Genomic DNA, 22520 nt, shown 5'->3' with positions numbered 1-22520 from the left:
ACTACCACTGTCAACACTTGTCAACACACCGAAATGGTGCATTCACGGACTGAAACACAGTAGGGATCTCTAAAATCTGTTCTGAAATCTTATTAAACAAGTTGTCCTCGCTTGCCCTCTGCATCTCTTCAATTCAATTCAATTCAATTCAATTCAATTCAATTCAATTCAATTCAATTCAATTCAAATCAATTCAATTCAGTGCAGGTGGGTTGGACCACATTCTGGGTAACTCGGGGGTTGTTTCTGGGCCTGACCCTAGTGTCCCAAGTGTCATATTACTGTGCGTGAGTGAAGCCATCGTATGGAGGATCCATACTTCGACCAGATTTACTCAAGTTTGCGTTTGAATCATTTGATTAATACTGCGCTATGTTCCACCTCCGCAAATTACAAAAAAAAATGTTGGATTATACACAGTAGGCGATAACCAACTACTAAAACGGAACTTATCAGAAAATGGACACTAGCCAGACACCAGGGGGAGCTCTGCTCGCTTTGGCATCACTTCAAAGGAGGCGTCATGGTGTCTGTTTTTTTTACGCTCTCTGTTAATTTAAAGCCCGTGACCGGAAGCGCGAGCTGGAAAACTTTTGGTGGTCACGACGTCACGAGGATTGTTGCAGACAAGAGACAAAGGTGAATAAAAGTTATTTTCGCACTAACGTGATGCGTTTGCTGTGGACTTGCTTAAAATGTTAAACTGGTTTAAGTTATTTTATCTTGCAGATAAATGTGGCGGATAGCACTTTTTCTTTGTCTAGCTAGGCGTCTTGCAAATTTGGCTAGATAAACCTGGCAGCGAGCCAACTTTTTGCAGGGTCGTTTTAGTTTAATGTTTTTTTTCTCTGTGATTGTCTGAAGCCTAACGCAACACTCTGACGACTGTAGCTTTATTCAGCCAAGTGTTCTTGACTATTTGTCCGAAGTTTATCCTGATATAACGCACTTGGCCTCCAGGACAGAGTGAAAACCAGAACTTAAACTATGACCACAAAAATAAAAAGACGCATTATAAAGTCATTATTTCTAAGCATCGTGTTATAACTGCTGCTAAACAGAAGGCTTCTCGTGTGTTTTTGCACAATAAATATAAAAGTGTGGCACAGAATCTGATTGGTTAGTTGTTAAGGCTACGCACCATTTAAACGATGCGCAAAATCTGAACACGAATCTAATAGCTCTCTGCCAGTTTTAATCTGGTCGTCATCTCATTTTTGAGTCCAGTTGATATTCCATGCTAACCTGAACATGTTCCTCCTTGCTAACCCAGTTGGGCTGTCTTCAGTAAACATGGCCTCCACCATCAGATTTGGGACAACAAGCGGCCCGTGCAGCAAAGCCACCACAGAGAGGTCACAGCGGGTGGACGAAAGCGGTAAAACTGAATTTCTTCTTAAAGTCATGTTGAACATCGTAGAATTTTTCAAATTTTTAAAAAAAATAATAATAACTTGTAAATGTTTGCATTTGGTGTTTTCTGACTTTTTAAGATGAAAAGGACGCCTGTGACCCAGACAAACTCCTGCAGTGTCCCTTTGACAAAAATCATCAAATCCGGGCCTGTCGCTTTCCGTACCACCTCATAAAATGCAGGAAGGTGGGTTGGGCATTTATTTTTAGACCTTTGAAAACAACCCATGTCACGCATCAGAGTAGATAATGACACTAATATCTTGATTTACAACTATTACTTTAGAAACGATATCTTCTAAATATGAAGTTCAATAAGGAGAGAACATTTTAATGTGAGAAGAAATGCTTTGGTGAGAACCAGAGTCCAAAGTGGATGTAGTCTAGACTCTGGTGGTGGAGGAGCTGATAAATACTTCAGTTGAAACCTCTTGATCCAGCAGGATGAGGTGGAGATGGGATGCGAAGAGGAGGGCTGCACGACTGTTGAAAGTTGAAAAGGCAGTGTGATAGAATTGCAACAAATTTAAAAAGAAATAACATCTCTTGGGACTTATTGGACAGCACAGGCAAAGGGATTATTGGACAAGAGTAGTAACAAAATGGAAAATGAAGTGGTTTTGACAGCGTGGTAAAGTTATGAGGAAAATGGAGCAGTAGAAGTAGCACAAGGGTCAGAGACAAATCTCTATTTAACTTTCCACTATTTCATTTATTCTTGTTCCAGTAGTTAAAGAAAGGGTCGTTAAGTAAAAACACTCTGTTCATTATTGTGATCAACGTCTGTTTTCAATAGTTTTTATTGTCTGGGACAGTTAGAAATATTTATGTTTCTTTTGATCTTATCTGACATAGAATCATCCTAAACTGGCCAGTGAGCTAAAAACCTGCCCTTTCAACGCTCGCCACCTGATCCCCAAGCATGAGCTGGCATACCACACCGAGACTTGTGAGGACCGAGTATCTGTGGACACTGAAGATGGTGAGAATATCGTTAGCATCGTCTTTTATCCACCTGCACAATCAAGAGTTTAGCGTTCTGAGTGGTGGTATTGTCTCTTTGCAGCTGGGAGCACTAATGGACATTGTAATTGGCATGTCCCGGTCAGTACCTGGGTAAACCCCCACACGACAGAGGACTGGGACAAAGGTATGATGAATAACCACAAGCATGTGTGTTTTTACTTTTTTGCGCCGATTCAACAGATGTGACTTGTTGTTTAGCGAGCTGTAGAGGTTTGATGCAGTGTCTGTTAAGGTGACACAACTGTTTGTCTTGCAGAAGCCGATAATGATGTTGCTCCATTTGTGTGGGGTGTAAACACAATTTTGAATCAAAGGTAAGCTCCGTCAGTCTGCCTCAGCCCTCATTTGTGTCTGTTCTCTTCGGCTTTCAACAGTACTCACAACTTTTTCCTGTGTCTTTGCAGGGCAGAGACGAAGCCTACCAACAATCTCAGCCCAGGTTTTCGAGCACCCAATACTCTGCCGTGGTCTTACGAGTAGTTATCTGCTGGCTGCAGATCCAGAAAGAAGGAAGGCATTGTTTTGTATATAAATGCATGACTGCATGTTTGATTTTAAATTTGTTCTTAAAATTTTTTTGCCACTTTGATTTTAATTTTCACAAGTAACCGAAATTGCTGAGAGCCGTATTAAGATGTGACATTGGCCTTCTAAGAAATGTACAGTTCAGTGAAGTATTTTTATTTTTGTCTTCTGTTGTCTTGCATCCTGTGTGCAGATGGCATCATGTTGTTTTTTTTTTTTTCGTAGTAAAGGTGTTTTGATCTGAAAGTGTTTTAAATAAATCAAGCTTGTCACATGCTGTAGTTTGCTCTGCTTTAAAGTAGCAGCAGTTTGGCTGTAAATTAGGATCAAAATGAGAAAGCAGTTGCATAAATGTCCTTCATTACAAATAAAAGTCATGTGTTTGGGTTCAAGTAAATGTACAGATATTTTCACAAGCAGGGAAAATGGGGTGGACTAATTTCTTTCTTTTAGAGAATTAAAGATTTACAATATGTTAAGATTGGTTAATGCTGATTCATCGGTGTGGGTTCTGATTTACAGCTGTAATCAGTCAAGATCGTAATAGTTCCTGTCACTGTATTAAAGACCTGATATCATGTAGACACTGCTTGTTTTTAATCAGTGTTTCAAGTCTTGATCTGTTTCTCACCTTGAAAAGACATTTCCTTGGCAATAAGTGACTATAAATGGTACTTGAAACAAATGGATTTCCACTGAAATGTTCTCTCGCACCATTGAGTCTTTTCAGTTGTGTTGAGAAATGGTATCTTTTGGGGGGGAATTAACTCAACTTCATGTCGCCACCAAGCAAAATAACAAGCAGGGAAACATAGTTACAGCACAGGGCTGCATCCAAATTAAAGGTACCAGCTTTTTACATCCACACCCAGGTATAACAAAGATACCTGAGGTACAGCATTACATGGACGTGGTTCCTCAGCAGCTCAACTTGTTGAGATGGTCCTGTACCTGAACTCGAAGGCAAGACAGTGACGTGGCAATTGAGACGATGTGATGCTATGCTTAGTTTTACATAGTTGGTGTCGTGCATGAGTTTCAGTGACCGAGATGGTGATAAATGAATTAAATGAGCTGTTAGTTTAAACTACACTTGTACAATCTATTGCCATAATAACGAGGAGGAGCAGAAGACGTCATATGTAATCTGTTAAGACTTGCTGAGACGGCTGAAGTTGTTGTGTATTAATGTAAGAGTTATGCTTCTTTAACATGTTTTGTCTTTTTCACGCCATTTTCAAACCATGATGCATGTTAAATTGTATCCTTGTTTATGAGAATAAACATACTTGGAGGTGAAGTTGTTAGTTTTCCTAGTTATTGAGTTCCTGTGTGATACGTAAACACAGAAACAAAAGTGATGAATTCTTTGGTGGTGAAACGTGCTGGATCATGGATCTTTTACTCACGCTGCTTAAAGCAACATGCTGCGTTTTCTTATTTATTGTAGAAACTGTCAGTCTGTGTTAAAAGTAGTCTGTGACTTTGAATGATATTTATGAATGGAATACTCAATGTCCAAAAATATAGGAAATGCTCTGCAGATAAAAGCTGGAGAACAAAAATGAAATAAGATAATTAACAACTGTGAATAAGAAGAACAGAGAAAAACATTTGAAGAGGGAAAGTTCAGATAAAACGACCTGCATATTAACACAAAATATATACAAGAATAGACAGTTCTTTAGTGATTCAATGAATTTGTTGTGAAGCCCACGTTAACTGTACGTGAGTCCGTTTTCAGGATCCTGTTTCCAGATGAGGAAGCAGCCAAATTCAAACATATTGAATGTGTCATTGATGGACCACTAGGTGGCGATACTCTCCAACTTTCTTCTTGAGAAGCATCCTGCAGCACTGACACAATCACTGTATCTGTGTACCTCCCAGTCCTTTGGAAACCAGCTCCTCTGCTTGGGTTGTCACATTCTGATTCAAGCACTTCCCTTGAGTTCCAGACTTTTTTTAATACGAGCCTTTTTCAAGATGCTTTGTGTTTAGGAGACTCTCCGGGCGAAAGCTGCTCTGTAGGACTGAGCTCGGAGCGACAAGTGTCAGGATAATCCCAGTGTGAGGGCGGCATGCCAGGGCACTCTGTCATATCTAAGTGGCATTATTGATTTCATGTGATGACTGTCTATTTTAGTTGTGGCTATTATTGGAAGTGTTCAGAGGGGCTCTGTGCCGCCCTGTCACCATCTGTAAGGATGAGATATGACTCCTCAGACATGTGTACGTGCAGGACTTGTGGTCTATATGGGACGCTGGTATCTTTGATTGAGATACTTCCTCTTTGATATACAGTATATGTGTCACTCTCAATACATGGTGTTAAAGGGTTGACGTGAAACACGTGTTTATTTTGAACATGTCACCGATCGGTCTTAGATTTCACAAATCCCAAATTTAAAACGCAAGTCAGACCAAGTGACACAGGAAAGTTTACCTTCAGACGCTTAGTGTCCTGTGCTCCTTGTAAATCATTGTTCTTTGTTTAATTTTAGGCTCCTAGTCCAGCCCGTGTCATGTTGTGACAATTCAGTGTTCTGCTGGGAAATCTTTGGACCTGGCAGTCATGTGGAGACATGCAGCACCCACCTAGACCAGACCAGATACCCCCACCCCACAGCAACAACACTCCTCGATGGCAGCAGCCATCTCAGGCAGGATGCAGCCAGACACAGACACACACACAAAAATGGTTTAGGAACAACTCAATAAAACATGAACAACAGCAACAACAAGTTGTTGACTGGGCCTCCACATGCATAGTTTTCATGATCTTCGTCCAAGACGTGCTCCTCTAACACAGTTTTGTCGTTGCTTGCACCAGAGCTTGACTTCATAGATCTCCCCCCCTGCCATGTTTACATCTCAGACAGCCAGAAACTGACACTTTAAATAAAAATTTAAATAAAATTAAACCAAATAGTCTTGTTGCATCCTGTTACAGCCCGTTTAATGGACAATAAGTGTTGTATGTCTACTGTGGCAAATAAAAAATAACCACAGTATATCCTGTCAGTAGAAAGAGTAATGTTTTCCATTTTCCCAATCCTTTGGCTATTTCTTACGGTGTGGCTGTGTGGATTTATGTAACCGGCCCGGAAAGTTTTGTGGATTTTCTTGGGTGCTTCAGTCCACATACTTTGGTTTGATTAACTGGTGATTCTAAATTGGTAGTTGTACATGTGAGTATGAGTTTTTTTTTACTCCCTGTGTGGATGACTTGCTGACCTGTCCAGGGTGTATCCCCCTCTTGCCAAATGTCAGCTGAGATGGATCCAGCCCCCTAGCAGCCTGCACGGTAATAGACTCCTGTTCTGTCTTTCTAGGTCTTTCAAGTCGTCCTAAATCTCACCTTGCTTTAGGTTTGTCGATTGTAAAGTGCAGTTTATTTCGAATAAATGGAATAATCCTCGCATTAACCCCGGAGAGGTTATTTATATAGAAAATATAAATCACAGTATCACTATGAACGTGACGCTGCCCGTCACAGCCCTTCCTGGGAGCTCCACAATGGAAACCAAACCTGTCATCCGCTCACCATCTCTGGTCTCATGAAAGCAAGAAAAATCAGAAATTAGGATTCGAGGGGAAAAATTCCGGCTTTCCACTGGTCTGTAGCTTGTCTCAGTCACCTCTGCTCTTCTTCCTGGTCTTCCTCAGTTGTGGTTTCCTTGCAGCGGTTCAGTTCCACACTGAAGCTCCGACTCACTCAGTCTCTTCCTGCAGTTGATATTTAGATGTGGCCGTTGCTTGACCCCTGCCAGCTTCGAAAGAGACTCTGATAAACAACTGGTGATTTCCAAGGCTCTGATGAACTCCTCTGCAGCAGAGGTCTTTCTTTTCTGTCTTTCTCTCCTGAAGCATTTTAATTTCATTTTATTTCCATTTCCTTAATTGATTCCAGTGTTGTCTCTGCTTTGTCATGGCCATGGATGTGGGGGGATCCAAACCTGTGACCTTAGATTATGAGTCCTATAGCTGAAGCAAAAATCTTTGATAGTTTTTGTGACTTTTGTGACTTTATAGAAGGTTTTATGGCTTTTGAAGTTGTACAGCTGTCACACTTTTAAGTTTTAGAGTCATAAATGACTGCTGTTTGCTCTTAATTAGTTGTTTCTTACCATTATATGGATTGCTACAGTTCTTATTATTTGGTGTATTCCATACTCTATTGTCACAACACAGTGAGAGTGTCTCATAAGCCTTAAGAGTGCTAGATGTTTCAGCAGCTGAATTTTAATAAGGCTCCTCTGTTAACACGAGTCCAGACGGACCACTTCATGAAGCTAGTTAAGATGTTGCAATTGGCAAGCAAAGCTGTCATCAAGACAAACAGTGAGGGGCCTACTATTTACACTTACACTTTCTCCAAGTCTACGGTATCGCTCTACACATCGAAGCCCTGACCGACTTGGTGTGGTACTGTATTTCACCCTAGATTGTACAGGTGGCAACTATTGAACTCCTCACCCTGCCCATCTCTGGGTGATCTCTCTGAACAAGTTTCAGACGCATCTCTGAAACTAAACCCTCTCTGCTGGTATCATTATAGAAACAACTTGTTCACACAACTTGTCTTGAGTCCATGTGGCATTCTCGTTTTCTCTGTGAGAAAACGAGAATGCCACATGGAGCCCAAAGTGTCCAGTGCACAATGTGCGCTGGACACTTTGGGCTCTTGAGCTTGCCTCTAATCCTGTAACTCTGTCTGAAGCTTGTGATCCTCTATTATCACCGGCATTTGAAACGAAGCACGCGGCTCTCACTTTCACCAGCTTCGCCCGAGGCATGATGTTTAGATCATCGTGTGCCATCACACAGATATGTTCTGTAATCAGAGTGACACTGACTTTATCCAGTTGCTCTTGTTGCATAAGTCCTGCATTTACATAGTCGTCCAACTTGTATATTAAGTTACGACAACCTTCTGATACAGTAACTCAAGAGAAGATGAGACCAGCTGGTTGCTACCTCAGATAATTTAACGCTATATTTCCAGTTATGTGACCAAGTGTAATAAATCTATAAAAGTTCCCCTTAGCGACACTGGTGCATATTAATGTCATGTAGCTCAATGCCGTGTATGTTACAACATGCCTACAACTGAAGATGGATGAGCACTCATTGTGACTTGTTATGATCAGGTGTAGTAACTGGTAAGGGTAGTGGACAGAAATAAATGTGTGAAGATAAATAAAGATGAGCAAACTTGTAATTTTTATATAATATGTATACAAATACACTGAATACTGTGTTTGCTCTGTAGTGGTCACATGATGATAAATTACCTCTGTAAACTTTATTTAATATTGTTAGTAGTTTATACTACAAAATTAGCTTGTAACGTCTGGAATATAATCAAACACATAACTTGATCTAAACCACTTAAATAAGATTATTAGAATATCATTGTGACTCAGGTGTGAAGAGATTTTAATGAAGCCTAGGCAAAGGTTTGAGAAGTGAGATCTGTCAAAGCGTTTTGCAAACGTTTGCTCTCTTCGTCACTTCCTCTTTCCCGTACAGTCAAAATGACTTCACTCTAAATTTCAGCGTCACTACTTTTCCTCCGTGTGAAGCCTCCTCCGTCTGCACCCTCGGCCTCCAGGGTGTTTCCACCTCCGTCAGACTTTATGCTCCACCACCACCACCACAATCATTTTCATTCTGGAGCTGCTCTCCCTAGCTACCGTTAGCACTCTGATGTTGCTCATCATCACAATGCAACCACCGAACATCACTGATGAGGCATAACATTATGACCACCTTGTAAGTACTGTGCAGGTCTCCCTTGTCCAGTTGTGACTCAGAGATTATTATCACAGGATGGACATGGGCCTTCTCGGGGAGCTTTGTGGTGTCTGGTAACAGGATGTTATTAGTGGTGTTAGTAGTTGTGTTATTCTTGTGTCAGTGGTGTTAATTTGGTGGCTGATCGGTGTATAACTATCTATGTACACACTGTGATAAACTGTATCTGAAATTCGGTTTTGTGTAATTTGATTTATATTTGTAAAAATGGCAACATCTGTGCACCACTTTGGTGCAAACTGAATCATCTCAAAAATGATAAGGCCTGTCATGGTCTCCAGAGGATCAGTCTTACTGACTTTGGTGCAATTTTGCCCAGTAACAGATTGGTAGTCTTCTGATGTTCATCCAGCACCATCATCAGGTCAAACAGGCGTCCATATCCAGATGGGCTAGGTGTCTGCCGTTCATCTCTCATCATTTAGATTAGCTCAGTTTTTGGCGGGAAGTGATGGGCCTGTGTATTCCTGCTGAGTTTTCCTATTGTGGACGATTAGAATGAATCACCAATCTCAATGTGCCATTAACAGGCGCACCCATGTGACACATATATCCCACAAATAGCCCTTTATTGCCCTGCACTGTGGCTCTATTTCCATAACATTTACTTCAAGCAACATGAGGTGTGCTTTCATGTGTTGTCACACACATGCATGCATGTGAGAGTGTGGCACTATACAATGATGAAGTAGTCTGGGTCATCCGAGACTGGACTGGGAATTCCACTGGTTTCTAAAAAGAGATCAGCACATAACTGGGAGGGAGGCCAGTGGGGGTACATTTTTCAGCAGTATGTTCTGATCTGTTGCCAAGAGAATGAGCTGAACTTGACTCAGGTTTGCAGACTGCTGGCACAGCAGGATACTCAGCACTGTCCAACAATGGAAGAACAAACTGTACACTAGCAACATCATATGATATGACAAGTTAAATTGGTGTTAAACCCACAATTAGATGCACACAGATCTTCTTTTTTTGGGGGGGTAAAGATGAAGGAAGCTTTTCAAATCATTTCCACATTTTATTTCATGTTTAGCTGCAGTAAAATAAAACTTCTTAATATGTAAAAATAACAGGCACAAAACACAGTTAATGTGGCAACATAACACCAGCAGGTTCTCAACAGATTTTTAAAGTCATTTCCCCCCCACTGTCTCCCTGGCCCAGGTGCATCAGGGGTGTAGGACCAGCACCATGCCGCTTGACCGGTGCCCATCTGCGGAGGTGTTGCTGGATTGCTGGATTGCGGGGTTGGGGGTGGGGGGTGGTGGCATTCCTGGCCTGCTCTGGCTTGGGCTCGTACTGGTGTGGTGGTTTTCTTGGGCCAGGTCCCCTGACCTGCCCCTGGGACCTGTTGATGGTGGACTGAACTCTGCCACCTCTCCAGAGATCTGCACAGAAACCCTTGGACCACCCCAGTACTGAGCGAGGTGACTTGTAAAGCACAGGATTCTACACTCCACCACGTCTTCTCTGTCCTTACAATAAAATATTCAGGTGCAAGAATATAACTGCATCAATCTCATATAATGTTGACACCCCGCGGTGCTGAACTTTGAGGACAAATGCAGACAAAAGAAAATAAATACAAAAAAAAAAATAAAGTCATTTACAAATAACACCAGTGTGTAAGACTGTACTGGACAATACACAGTATGTTAGCTGCTCAATGTCGATTCATGATACATGAATGATACTACTGAATAACTCTGTAGGTTTAACCTACTTTATCATCACCAAATATTCATGGTGGCATTTAATAAAAATCACCCCAGAGCTTTGAGTGGGTTGTGCTTTGGCTGGAAAGTCTGCTTGAGTTACAAAGTGGTTCTATAAAATAACTTTGAGCACACTGAAGAAACTGAAGTAACAGACACATAACTTTTTTTAATACTTTAGCTAAAGATATCACAATAATTCCTAATGCTCACTGAAATGACGGTGCGGATATTATTTGCATTCACGCTGTAACCGTTTGGAAAGTGCAGTCCTTTTCCCTCCATTAAAATGTTTCCATTCGTGGCACCTTGTTGTATGTAAACAGCCAGATTTTGGTCCATTAGCTGGCCTTTCTGATTCCATGGGGAGAGTACACAGTTTCCTGGAGAAACAAACTAGGAAGAGCGTATTTGTGATCGCTCCGCACACGCGCTGTCTACTCGTTCACTTCATAATTTCGAAGCAACAGTTTCTTCTGATTGTGCATAATCCCTAAGGAATTTAACTCTTCTTAGATTCTTGCAGTTTGCTACCTGCGGTGTGAGCCGTTCAGTCTGTTGTCTCTGGCTCTGAAATTAACTCACAAGCTCACGTCACAGACCCTCAGTCTCACGCTTAAAACGGAAGCGTATCCATGAAGATTTTTTCCACAATCGGCGGCGGAGGAACAAGGTCTTCTAATTTAAGGTAAAAAATGCGCTGGAGGCCTTGAGTACACAGAGTCCTGAGCTCAGGCAGCTTCCCAAGAAGTCTGGACAAGTAGTTGGGCCGCAAGGACTCTGAGCCGCAGCCAGAGACGTGATCTTTGAGGCAGGTGATGAGCTGGTTCTGCAAGTCCTCCACACGTTTTGGCTCCTTAAGGCCATGTCGGTCTGCGGAGGAAAATAAGAGACATGATGAGCTTCGTGTGTTATTTCATCACACATTATTTCACAGTCTGCAAAGATATTGTTACCTTTATTAATGTTAATTGGTTTGTAGCTTTTTTTTTAAAGTCATTTCTTCTCGTCGTTTCTTTCTCATTAGATTTTAATAAAAAGAAAAAGAAAAAGAAAAGAAAACTACATTTATAGGCCTAGTACACTGCTAATGAGGACATGCAGGCTGTGTGAATGCTGCTCGCCTGGAACAATTCCTTGGCTTTAAATGTAAACCTTCCATTGTGGTTATGTTTAGGTGCGCCGTGATATACGACGCTGTGTTACATTTTCGGAGACACCTGTTGTGTCCGTCTTGTGTTGCGTAACTGCTGCTTATGGTCCGCTTCAGCGGAACCCGCACGCACCGTTGTCCCAGTTGCATGGAGCCAATCAACGCGAATGAAGCTCTTACCGGTGATTATGACGAGCGCTGTGAGGCAGGAGAAGGAGGAAACGTCGAGCTTCATGCGACTGAGGCTCTGAGAAAACTCCAAGATGGAGTCGATCCAGTCCCCGAAGCCTCGGACACACTGCGTTTTGTGGAGTACAGCTCCATTACAGAAGATGAGCTTGTTGGTTTCAGGGTTGGACCTTTAAAAGAAAAGATTGTTTTGTCAAATGTCTCAAGGTTGTGGAAAAAAACAAAACAAAACAACACTATATCCACTGTAAAGACTGTGATCAGGGGTCAGATAAAGTAGACACTCCCTGCCTAGTGTTCCATATTAAACTTGGCCTAGTGCTACTTTGCTCATTATCATAATTTTTGCATTTATTATTAAGCTATTCAAATATTTCACAGGTATTCAGAAACATAAGCATACAGATATAAAGCAATATATAACTGTACATACATCCATTTATCCCTTTACTAAAGTATGTTGGCTTAATGTTAATGTGTATTTAAAGAAATTTAAATTTGTGTGGGGAAATTAAAATATATATATAAAAAATGTCTAATCAACCAAAGATTTTGCGACCCCCCCGCAGTACCTCACGAACCCCCCTGTTGAAGACCTATGCTGTAGATGAAGCTGCACTCACCGATATGCAAGCCGCAGAATGAAGAGTTCAACAAATGCCGATTCCACCAGCAGTTCCTGATCCTCGGGGCAGAACTCAGAGAAACCTGGGATGCCCTTCGCCCACTTCCCAATGACCTCCATGGAGGCTGTGAGCAAGTCATAAAACTGTTTTATGTCACCAGCCTCCTCCTTCTGGCTCGGGGCGACTTCTGTCTCAACATACTGTAATCACAGACAGGCAGACGTCAAGTTAAAACTGGTGCCTCGTGTTTTCTTTACCATCAAATCATTCCCAAAGATCTTAAAGGTGAAGATGTTGCGTTTTTTTATCTTACCTTTGAATAATCCAGAGTACCAACGCCGGGGTTTGAGTCAATGTGAGCCCTCACAAGTGAAGCGATCATGCTCACCGGAGACACAGTGCTCGTCACGTCCTGAACCACTTTCGGCTTGGAAGGCAGGCGGCCTCTTCGCCCCTTCAGGCTGTCCGTCCTCACAACTGGAAAAATGGTGACGCCAATCGTTACTTGAAGTTCAGTGACACCGTCCCCATAGTTTTCTGTGTTACAAGCTAACTCACCTTCTCTGACCATGCCCACAGCGAGGCACTTCTGGAAACGACAGAACTGGCATCGGTTCCGCCTCCTCTTGTCCACGGGGCAGTCCTTGTTGGCAAGGCAGACGTACTTGGAATTCTTTTGTACTGTACGCTATAAAATGAAAAGCATTACTCAAAACTTGACCGACAGACAAGCTTATACAATATATTTGGTTACATAATACTATGAATAATAAAGACCGGATTGACAGGTCAGATTTTCTCACCTTGAAAAACCCTTTGCATCCCTCACAGGTGCGAACCCCGTAGTGCTGACAGGAGGCGTTGTCCCCGCACACTGCACAGCAGCCGTCATTTCCACTCGGACTTTTTAACTTAGGTGATAAGCTTCCATCCATCTGGTCAGCGCCGTCCAGGCCGCACGCCTGCTCCATGCTCATGGTGGGGAAGGTGAGTGCAGATGGGTGAGGATGACTCAAAGTATAAGGGTCCTGCTCTCGTGAGCGCGGGTGACCCAAATGGGACATGTCCTCCGCAGACCCTGAGCCAAATGTGAAGAAAGACGCCGCGTGCGGTGCTGAAGTCTCCTCGGCCGCCCAGTACCCCGGACTGGGTGAGTATGGCCCGAACGCTGAATCCCAGGTGGACGCATGCTGAGTCTGGAACCCGGGGGTTGAAGGAGAGGAGGCTGACGCCGGGCTGCTGAAATAATCTGAGCCGCTGGGCGACACAGACTCATCCGGATAACTCAACATAAACGGCCCGGGGTAACAGCCGTACACCTGGAGTTCATCCAGCTTGAAAGGCATCTCCTGGCCCGATGAGGGAGCGGTGTGGGCAGGGGCTGTAGTAAACTGGCATGAGTACGCATCGAACTCTCCGGCTTGAGTGCCCACCAGGGAGCCGATGCTAGGTAGGGATGGAGCAGAGAGGTGGTCCCGTGGGCTGCTCATGTCCACAGCCAGCCTGGAGATAAAGTCTGTACTCTGAATTTCCAAGCTGCCAAGGCTGTTCTCACAGGAGGGCTGGGACCCGTGCTGGGGGTGTATGCAAGTCATGGCTGCAAGACTGGACAACACATCATAACAACGTCAGTCAGATATAACTTTAGCTAACCTATGGCCTGTGGCCATTTAACCTGCTATGAGATGATTAAAAAAACAAATCTCTGGCAGTTAGAGACACTGATGAACATATATTGACTCGGTTTCAGATGAAATGTTTTCTTAAAACGACAGTCATGAGACAAGAATAGAAAATGCATGGATTCCTTTAAAGCCTTAATATGACATGAGTATGAGTACACTCCTCCACTTTATTAGGTGAAAACTGATGCAAAACAGATGCAATCTAATACAACGCTACTGCACTAAATCTCACCTTCCAGTGGTTATGGTTATCTTATTCAGCATATGAATGATTTTTTTAAGCAGCTAATTGGGCCGTCGATTCAACTGTGTTTTCATTTTGGAGGCTGTGGTTTGAAGCAGTACTGAACCGACACTGACACATGTTCCTCTCGCTCTGACAGCCCCATTGTAGTCAGTGGGCTGGGCCAACCAAGAGAAACACATCTGTCCTAAAATTCAGCCTTATTTCACATCACCACAAACCACCTGCTCCAAAATAATCATACTGTTGAATAACCACCTTTCAGACTCGGTTTCAACGTAAACTGAACTGATATTTTTGAGTTAATACATTTAACCAGTAATGTTCTGGCAAGTAACTGTGTATGCATTTAACTAAATATCTGTAGAGCAAATTCAACCAAAATTAAAAAAATTAAGGGACCCCTAGTCTCTGGGGCTGTAACGCCGTCTTGAGGAGGATTAGCATCCTTCAGTTAATGGGAAAACCTAGAAAGCTATCTGCTCTTTATAGCTGCAGACATCTTACCCTATCACGCCTATGCACTTGGGCTGACTTTAAAGCAGAGTGCCAACACGATCTAATGTTTCATACTGCTGCGTGAAAACATCCAAGTTAACATACTTTACATACAACTTTATCCAACAAGATTAGCTTTCTTTAGGCGTGTATAAATGCTCAATATAATGTACTGCAATCTTGCAAATTTAACTTCTTCCTCCTCCAAAATAAATCAATCAAATTATAATGATGTATCACTCGCTGCAGCCATAATGGTTGAAGATTAACAGTTTCCGCGTTGAAGTGCAGTGTAGCTTGTTTAAGATCATTAATGTTTCTTACCTGTTTGGCCCTTCTAAAAGTGTTTTTAACTGTCTTAAGTCCACAAACGACCATCCGTCATCCTCCGTGTCTCTCTGCTGAAGAGCAATGCCTCCGCTCTGCTCGCGGCCACACTTTTATATCCTTGGCTCCGCGGTACCCATTACGTCAGAGAAGGTTTCCATACAAGGTTACGCGGTGGGCGGGAGATTTCCAGCCCGAGACCAATCAGGACGAGAGACTAACGCCGAATGACGCACTACGGGATTCCGTTGACGTGCGTTCAGTGAAGAACCGCAGCGTTGTCCTCCCTCTGCACACACACACGCGCGGACACACAGAAATAAAACTTAGCAAACACGAATAAAGACTTATTCTCTGCTGCCAGACACACTCTGCAGAGCCTTCATTAAACGATACATCTCACTTCAAGTGTCTTTTCGGTTGCATTGTGGAAACTTTAACTGATGAAATGGAAAAGTGATTTCATCATTTCTAAACAGGAAGTCACAGATGGCTTTTTTTTTCAATTCCTGTGAGAAAAACTATTCTTACCGCCTGCTGCCTTACGATAGAATTGAAGTGAATTACGCAAACAGGCCGCAAAAATAATTAAGAGAATGCACAAAACAACAAAATGCACAATGTCCTCGTACTTGACTCGTAGACTTGAGGGTCTGTCTGTATTCAGGCCCCGTCTCAGTGTGTCAATTGTGTGTCAGCGTGTAAGGTTTTGTATCACTCACAGTCTAGTCTTCCAGTCAGCTAGCATTCACAGTCTAGTCTTCCAGTCAGCTAGTCATCTGTGCCGAGGTATCTGGTATCTGGATTTCAAACAATGACGACTGCAAGTGAGTGGATCACGTTGGAGAGAAGTGTTGAACAACAGCAGATGCTGTAGGACGCCACATTTTGTGTGTAAAATGGTTGTGTGCAACCACTGAGGGCTATGTCCAGCAATATTACTGTAATGGTCCTACTCACGATGATTAAAAAGTTTCTCTGGCATGCTAATTGGAGGTTAGGATTACATTTAGCGGTCTAGCTGTGCTACAGCTTTGATTGGTGTCCTTATTATTGTGTCTATTTATTTGCACACTCTTCTGCGCAGGCCTTCTGTGAGGTATCACCTCACTCATCTTACCACCTGGACTTTTAGTTTTCTTAGAGTATTTTACCAAACGGCAGTCTTTCCAACCCACCGAATGTGACTGATAAACCCGTAGCCCTTACGGGACCAACAGTTTTTCGTGAGCTGAAGCTGATGCAACAGGGGAAGCAGTTCTCACATGTACAGTGTGCCCCACTAAAATTGTGATTACAGAAACGCTGATTATTTTAAATAAAGGGAACCATCTGCGTTGATAAATTGAGCTGTGATCCGTTTGTTTGTTCAAGGCTATTTTCAGAAACGAGGGCTAGACTGTTTCCATCAGCGCCAGAGACAAAATACTTGGATGGTACAGATTTCTGGCCCATAGTTGAAGTCTGCAGTGGAACACAATCACCTGCTTGTACAGTTTCTTTTTTTTCCCCTTTGAATCTCTGATGTCATGTCAGTGTTGTCTGGGCCTCCCTGGCCCGCAATCTTTTTGTTATCTGATCTGAACTATCATGCACCGCGTCTTCCTGCCGTACGTGACAATGATTCTGTGACTTCTTCAGCCTTCCTTTGAGCCACCAGTGTTGTAATTAGACACCATAAAAACAGTTGTTGGCCAGCTGAGGGTAGACGCTGATGTGAGAGTTTGGCTGTGACAGTGTGATGTGTGGCCTTTATGTGCAACTCTCTCTCTGTCACACACACACACACGTACTTGCTGTGTATTATCACACATGCACTGCCAGAGCTCCACCCACCACCTGTTGCTCTTCCAGGGGGCTATTTTTGTGTCGAGAAGATGTTTGGCATTGTGAAGAAATCCTCTAGTTCTTCAGTCCAGGCTTGTTGTGAAGTGAAAACTCGACCGTGTTCTAGCGCGCATTGTGCGACCCAGCGGGAGAGTTGCTGGAGGGGGAATCCAGGAGGGAGGTCAGCGCCGTGATGACACTGATAACAGATGAAAACGCTGCTCCACACACAGTGGTGGATTTTTTTTGTTGTTTTTTTTTTGATCAGATAGGCTGGTTGAAGCTGCGACCGTTACAGACGGAAAAATAAAACAGCTGATGTCACCTCTTGAAGTTTGCATACGGATGTAAATGAGGCAGAGAAGATGCCATCAGTGGTGCTTTGTATCTTTTTCCAAACGTGACAGGATTCTACTTCCTGTGTAAAGTCATTGCTGATTTTAGAAAACACCTCAGATTAAATTTGTGAAAATGAAAAGTCAAGGATATCAAAAGCAGCCTATTATGATTATTATTATTATTATTATTAATAATATCCTATTATCCAACAAAGAAGACATTTCCTGTGTGTGAACTCATATGCACAAATATAATTGACAAGGCATGCACTAAAATGCACAATACCCTCAAAAGTATGTGCCTGTCTTGGCGAGGACCCTTCAGTTGTGTTTCTGTGTCACATGCTTCCAATTAAATGCGTTTTATCCACTATACTCAACAAGTCTGGTACTATTGAGTAGTATTAAACACGGAGCCATCTGGACACACTGAGAGTAAAGCATCACATATGTTAATTTTGAGCCAATAGGAAAATTTAAGGGCTCATAATATATTTTGCTTAAAGTTACCAACATCATGGTGGAGCTACGAGAAAAGTAGAAAAATCAAGCTGAAATTGAAATTCATTGAAAATGGACCCAAAATTGAATATGAAATTCCTGTTTAGAAGACAGTCACTGGCCTGAGCGCCAACACTGTCACAGCAGCCAGTCTGGTGACGATGGTGACGACACGAACTGTCTGTCGTCACAAAATCTCCCACAGTTGTTCAGTTCGGTTTAGATCTGATGACAGCGAAACCTCAACGATTCCCATACTTTCATTACCTGTTGTGCACTTTTTTTGTGTCTTTTTCTAATGGTTTGTTTGCCACGAACGAGGCAGGATTTCATTTTTGACTTTTTACATTTTAAAACATATTTTTGAATGTAGACGTACCTAAAATATTACAATTAAATACACATTGTGTTTTTTGTTTGTTTGTTTGTTTGTTTGTTTTTTTCACATCCAAGTGATTGATTGATTCAGACACATTTTGGAGTTTCCAAACACATTTTTTATCAGTAGAGCAGAGGTTTTCCAGAAATATGTGGGATCTGCTGTAAGAACCCCTTTGATACCACACTGTGGAATATGTTGCAAGAAAACAGAATTTACAGACCAATGAGATAAACTTATTTGCAGAAGCAGCTGGCTGCACCCATGACGACAACATGACTAGGCGCCCTCAAAGCTCTTCCCTTTTTCTTTTGACCAAACACGTGAGACGGTTTTTATCACCACCACATTCCTCCGCTAGGCTTAAGTCACCACTGTCCTTATCCGGTTCCACTTTCCAGTCTCAAATGAAAGGAGGATCAGACACCCCACATAAAAGAGGGCTCGTATATTACACACAAGTCATGTAAATGATGAACCCCTCCATTCTACATTCCACATCTCCTTATGTCTTTGCTCTCAGTATTTAGAGGTCATTTTGTTTTTGTTGTCACTGCTTAAAATATCCAAGGAGGCAGCATGTTTTAAATGACCATGACAAATGAATGAAAGCAATACAGGTTATCATACCATTCCACACAGGAACAAGTGACACCTTATCTGCTATGTCTGTGCCCACTACAGAGTTCTCAATTTTTGCTTGTGTGTGCAGAAATCAGAGGATGCATCGCACCAGAGCCACCAGAACGCACGGCTCTGCATCGCACACTGTTATTACTCCATCTGGTGGCACAACATGGAAAGAGCTGATAATTTATTAACACAGCACTCGGAGAGTCCAAAAAAAGCTACAGACCAGAGAGAGCAGATGATACACTGAAGAGAAGTTTGTTCTTCTTCTTCAGTCCCACCTGGGAGAACATCAAAAGCTCCAGAGCAGCTACGAAAGGACCTCGTACAGAAACTGCTGTTTATTAAAATGAACGTTCAGTCTGAACTTTCAAGGTAACATGTAATGAAGAAAAGTTTTCTGTTTCCCGTTAGTTAGAGTACAATAGTGCAAAAACCCTGCATTTAAAATTCCATCGAGTAAATGTAAGAATTCACAGATTTTAGTCCACTCGTCTGTACCAAATAGACAATTTAAAAACGATGAACTAAAATCAGCCCAACCCTCAAGCAATTACGAAGAGTGAAAGAGCTACTTCAAGTCAGGCTGATGATTGTGAGGGATCACGTTACAACTGAAGAGAGGGGAAATGAGTATTAACGTGCATCATTTTTGCTCTTTTGTCTGTGTGCCGTGCATTTGAAAGAAAACACGCAGAAGAAATATGCCTCCCTGGAGGCGCTGGAAATAAAGCTTTAAAAAGGTTTGAGTTCATTTGCATACGGTTTACGCAAAGTCTAAATCAGAAAAGAAAGAACTGTCAATTTAAATACTACAGAAAAAGTAAAAGCAGCTGCACAGAAGTAGCCGCATTAATTTGACTTCCTTGTTCTTTTTTAACTTCTTTCAAAAGTGCACTATGGAAATGCACAAAGACCTTTTACTGTAAATTCTGCCATATATGCTGTATCTATACTTAGATCGCTAACATTTACTCACAAATGCCATCTTGTATGTAACGCTTCTGTCCATATCCATCTTGTTGTTCCCTTTCTCCTCCTCCTTTATGATCTCTGTACCTTATTTTAGTACACAGAGGGCAAATGTGTAACCCGAGTCCAATTCCTTGTCTGTGTGTCCATACATGGTGGAACGAAGCTGATCTTGATTCTGAACTGATTTAGCATATTCCTCTTTACAGCATTCAACATATTAGTGGTCAGAATCTGTGTTACTGTGTTAAGTAAAGTAAAACTTTCTCAGCTCTCTCAGATGCGTGCGGGGGGATGTTCACACGTACTTTAAGCTTGTCACTTGAGAGTGGACTCGCTAGGACGGATGCTAATGCGAGGTCTGGACGGGGTCTTTGATTGTTATTTCAGTTTTCATCTGTCACTAATTATTGTTGTGGTAAAAGCAGACACGCACATACAAAGCAGCCACGTATCTCGGATATAATCTTAGCATCGTGTGTTTTCATTTTTAGGTTTAGTTTTATAAGGATCTTCCTAAACCCCAGCTGTTTGGGCTATAGCATTTTTAATTTCTTCTTCATGCTAAAAAAGGTAAAGGACTGACTGTATCGTTGACACACAGTAGAGGCTATATTACATGACATGTCACTAACAGAAAAACAGCAGTTAAAATAAGATAATTAATGATAGCTTGTGTTTCATGTGGCCGCTCTGGCATCAAGGTCCTGGTATTGTGAATGTTGGCTCACTGCCACATGGTCGTAACATGTCGGGCCACTCCAGTTGAACGGCCCCATTGTTGCTAGCACCTGTGCTTTTCCCGCTACAACTACTCTGCGTGTCTTTTGTGAATGACAGACACTATGTTGGTTATATCCAACAGAAAAAGGCTAAAATCCTCATGCTCATCTTCTACTACCGCTTATCCTCACTATGTGGGGAAGTGGTGGGGGCTGGAGCCTATCCCAGCTGTCACTGGGAGAGTACACACTGGACAGGTTGCCAGTGTATAGCAGGGCTAACACACACAGGGAGATAGACAACCGTTCAGACTAACACCTACAGTATGGCCAATTTAGGATCACCAATGAATCTAAAGAGCAGGTCTTTGTACGGTGGGAGGAAGCCAAAGACCCGCAGACAAAGGGAGAACATGCAAACTCCACCCAGAAAGGCTCCAGTTTACTAAATGCCATAAAAACCTTCTCTTTTTAGTAAGTTGTGTAAAGTGGAAAGATTTATTGTTTAAGTAAGAACTCTGTGGCAAAGAGTCTGTACACGTATACATGAATCACACAGATTCACCACACACACACACACATATACACGTGCACGCTGGACTTGCATGCTTGCAGTGCATTAATTCCTGTATATATGATATACACACTTGGAAAAGTCATGTGATAGGATGATGATATATGATAGGGCAGGAGCAAAAAATAAATGACCTTCATGACTTCATCTGTGGCATGATCGGTGAAGTCGGTTCGAACCTTTCTGAAACTGACCACCTGTACTGCTTCTGCAACTGAAAATCCTGGGTCGGGGATTTTCGGAGCAGGGTCGACTTGCCTTTGGTGTTTTCACATCGCCAGAAGTTCCGGGTCGGACCTTCCAATGTGAGAGCTGCGTCCTTGTTTTTTCCTCCCTCATACCTCATCGTGTATATTGCAGATAAACAACTGGTAAAAAAATGATTTGCATTTATATACACTGGGGTTACACTGAACCTCTTCAACACTCTTTCAAAAGGCTGCTGATATTTGAATTATCACTCTGTCCTGCACAGTGTCCGATATCTGTCGCCGAATCTCCTCTTCTCCTCAGATGGAGAGCGCTGCTATGCCATCATTAAAAAAGTGTGAGATATCATTATACAAGCTGTGTAAACACAGTCGCACACCCGATCGGTGCAATTTCCCAAACATGACATAGGATTTATTCACCTATGCGCTTCCATTACCATCATGTAACAACACATTTGAATTGTTTGATTGAGAAATGAACAAAAATCTCTGGCCCTCAGAGACTGGTCTTTATGAGAGTAGACCAAAACCCTGTTTTTGAACTGGAGCTTCAACATTGACATAAAGTACAATGCTGTCAGGCTGTCGAGTGTCAAAATTAGAATGTAACATGCAGATAAATCAACATCAGGGCAACCACATTGTAGTCGAGCCGATAAAATCCCGGGTCTATTGGCGGGTCGAGGACCCAGGTGGTTTGCCCCTTTCACATCGAGCAGGTTTTCACTCAATGTGAAAGGGGCTCTGGATCAAGCTGTAGTTCTGCAGACAAAAAGCCAAAAGCCTCTGGAAAACTTAAGAGGTCAGGTTTGACCTGTTCTGACAGAAAGGCTTAGACTAAGTCAGCTAATCAGACTTTAAAAGTCCCGAGCTGGATGCATCACTGTATGAACAAGACGTTCCATCTTGAGCAGCATGGTCCACAACAGCTGAAGACCACTTCACTTTCCACTCCAGGCAGCCAAGAAAAGAAATCCGAGGCTGCAGCAGGGACAGCCTGATCTAATGAATCTCCAGTTCTGCTGGGGCAGCAGATGGTAAGTCATAATCAACATACATGAATCCATACGTCTTATTTTAACAGTTCATACTATGGTGCTGCGGGTACAATTATGTGGGGAATGTTCTTTGCTTGCATTGA

General features: G+C 42.4%; 2 protein-coding genes across 2 annotated transcripts; one reads left to right on the top strand and one right to left on the bottom strand.

Annotated features, from left to right (window-relative positions):
* The first annotated feature begins 487 nt into the window (after positions 1-487).
* zgc:56699 (uncharacterized protein LOC405758 homolog) lies at positions 488-4264 on the top strand. Its single transcript, XM_047595480.1, has 7 exons — positions 488-639; positions 1274-1378; positions 1494-1600; positions 2269-2395; positions 2480-2563; positions 2696-2753; positions 2844-4264. The coding sequence occupies exons 2-7, from the start codon at positions 1294-1296 to the stop codon at positions 2917-2919; spliced, it is 537 nt and encodes a 178-aa protein (XP_047451436.1). The 5' UTR covers positions 488-639; positions 1274-1293; the 3' UTR covers positions 2920-4264.
* Positions 4265-9792: 5528 nt separating this feature from the next.
* Positions 9793-15513, bottom strand: nr4a1 (nuclear receptor subfamily 4, group A, member 1). The gene is made up of 7 exons (XM_047607823.1): positions 15222-15513; positions 13274-14075; positions 13029-13158; positions 12784-12947; positions 12468-12670; positions 11836-12014; positions 9793-11375 (listed from the first exon to the last, which is right to left on the bottom strand). Exons 2-7 carry the CDS (start codon positions 14063-14065, stop codon positions 11119-11121), a joined length of 1725 nt encoding a protein of 574 aa, XP_047463779.1. The 5' UTR covers positions 14066-14075; positions 15222-15513; the 3' UTR covers positions 9793-11118.
* Positions 15514-22520: the final 7007 nt, after the last annotated feature.

This window comes from Mugil cephalus, chromosome 1, assembly GCF_022458985.1.
Source record: "Mugil cephalus isolate CIBA_MC_2020 chromosome 1, CIBA_Mcephalus_1.1, whole genome shotgun sequence".
NCBI lineage: Eukaryota > Metazoa > Chordata > Actinopteri > Mugiliformes > Mugilidae > Mugil > Mugil cephalus.
This window is presented reverse-complemented; position numbering and strand designations above follow the sequence as displayed.

Bases quoted from the DNA above. Each gene is read 5' to 3' on its own strand.
- nr4a1 (XM_047607823.1), bottom strand. From the start codon at position 14,065: ATGACTTGCATACACCCCCAGCACGGGTCCCAGCCCTCCTGTGAGAAC. The intron at 12,671-12,783 runs GTAAGATAAAAA...CTGTGATTACAG, and splicing joins GTACTCTGGATTATTCAAAG to TATGTTGAGACAGAAGTCGC. The intron at 11,376-11,835 runs GTAAGAGCTTCA...TTTCCTCCGCAG, and splicing joins AGCGCTCGTCATAATCACCG to ACCGACATGGCCTTAAGGAG.
- zgc:56699 (XM_047595480.1), top strand. From the start codon at position 1,294: ATGGCCTCCACCATCAGATTTGGGACAACAAGCGGCCCGTGCAGCAAA. The intron at 1,601-2,268 runs GTGGGTTGGGCA...TATCTGACATAG, and splicing joins ACCTCATAAAATGCAGGAAG to AATCATCCTAAACTGGCCAG. The intron at 2,754-2,843 runs GTAAGCTCCGTC...GTGTCTTTGCAG, and splicing joins AACACAATTTTGAATCAAAG to GGCAGAGACGAAGCCTACCA.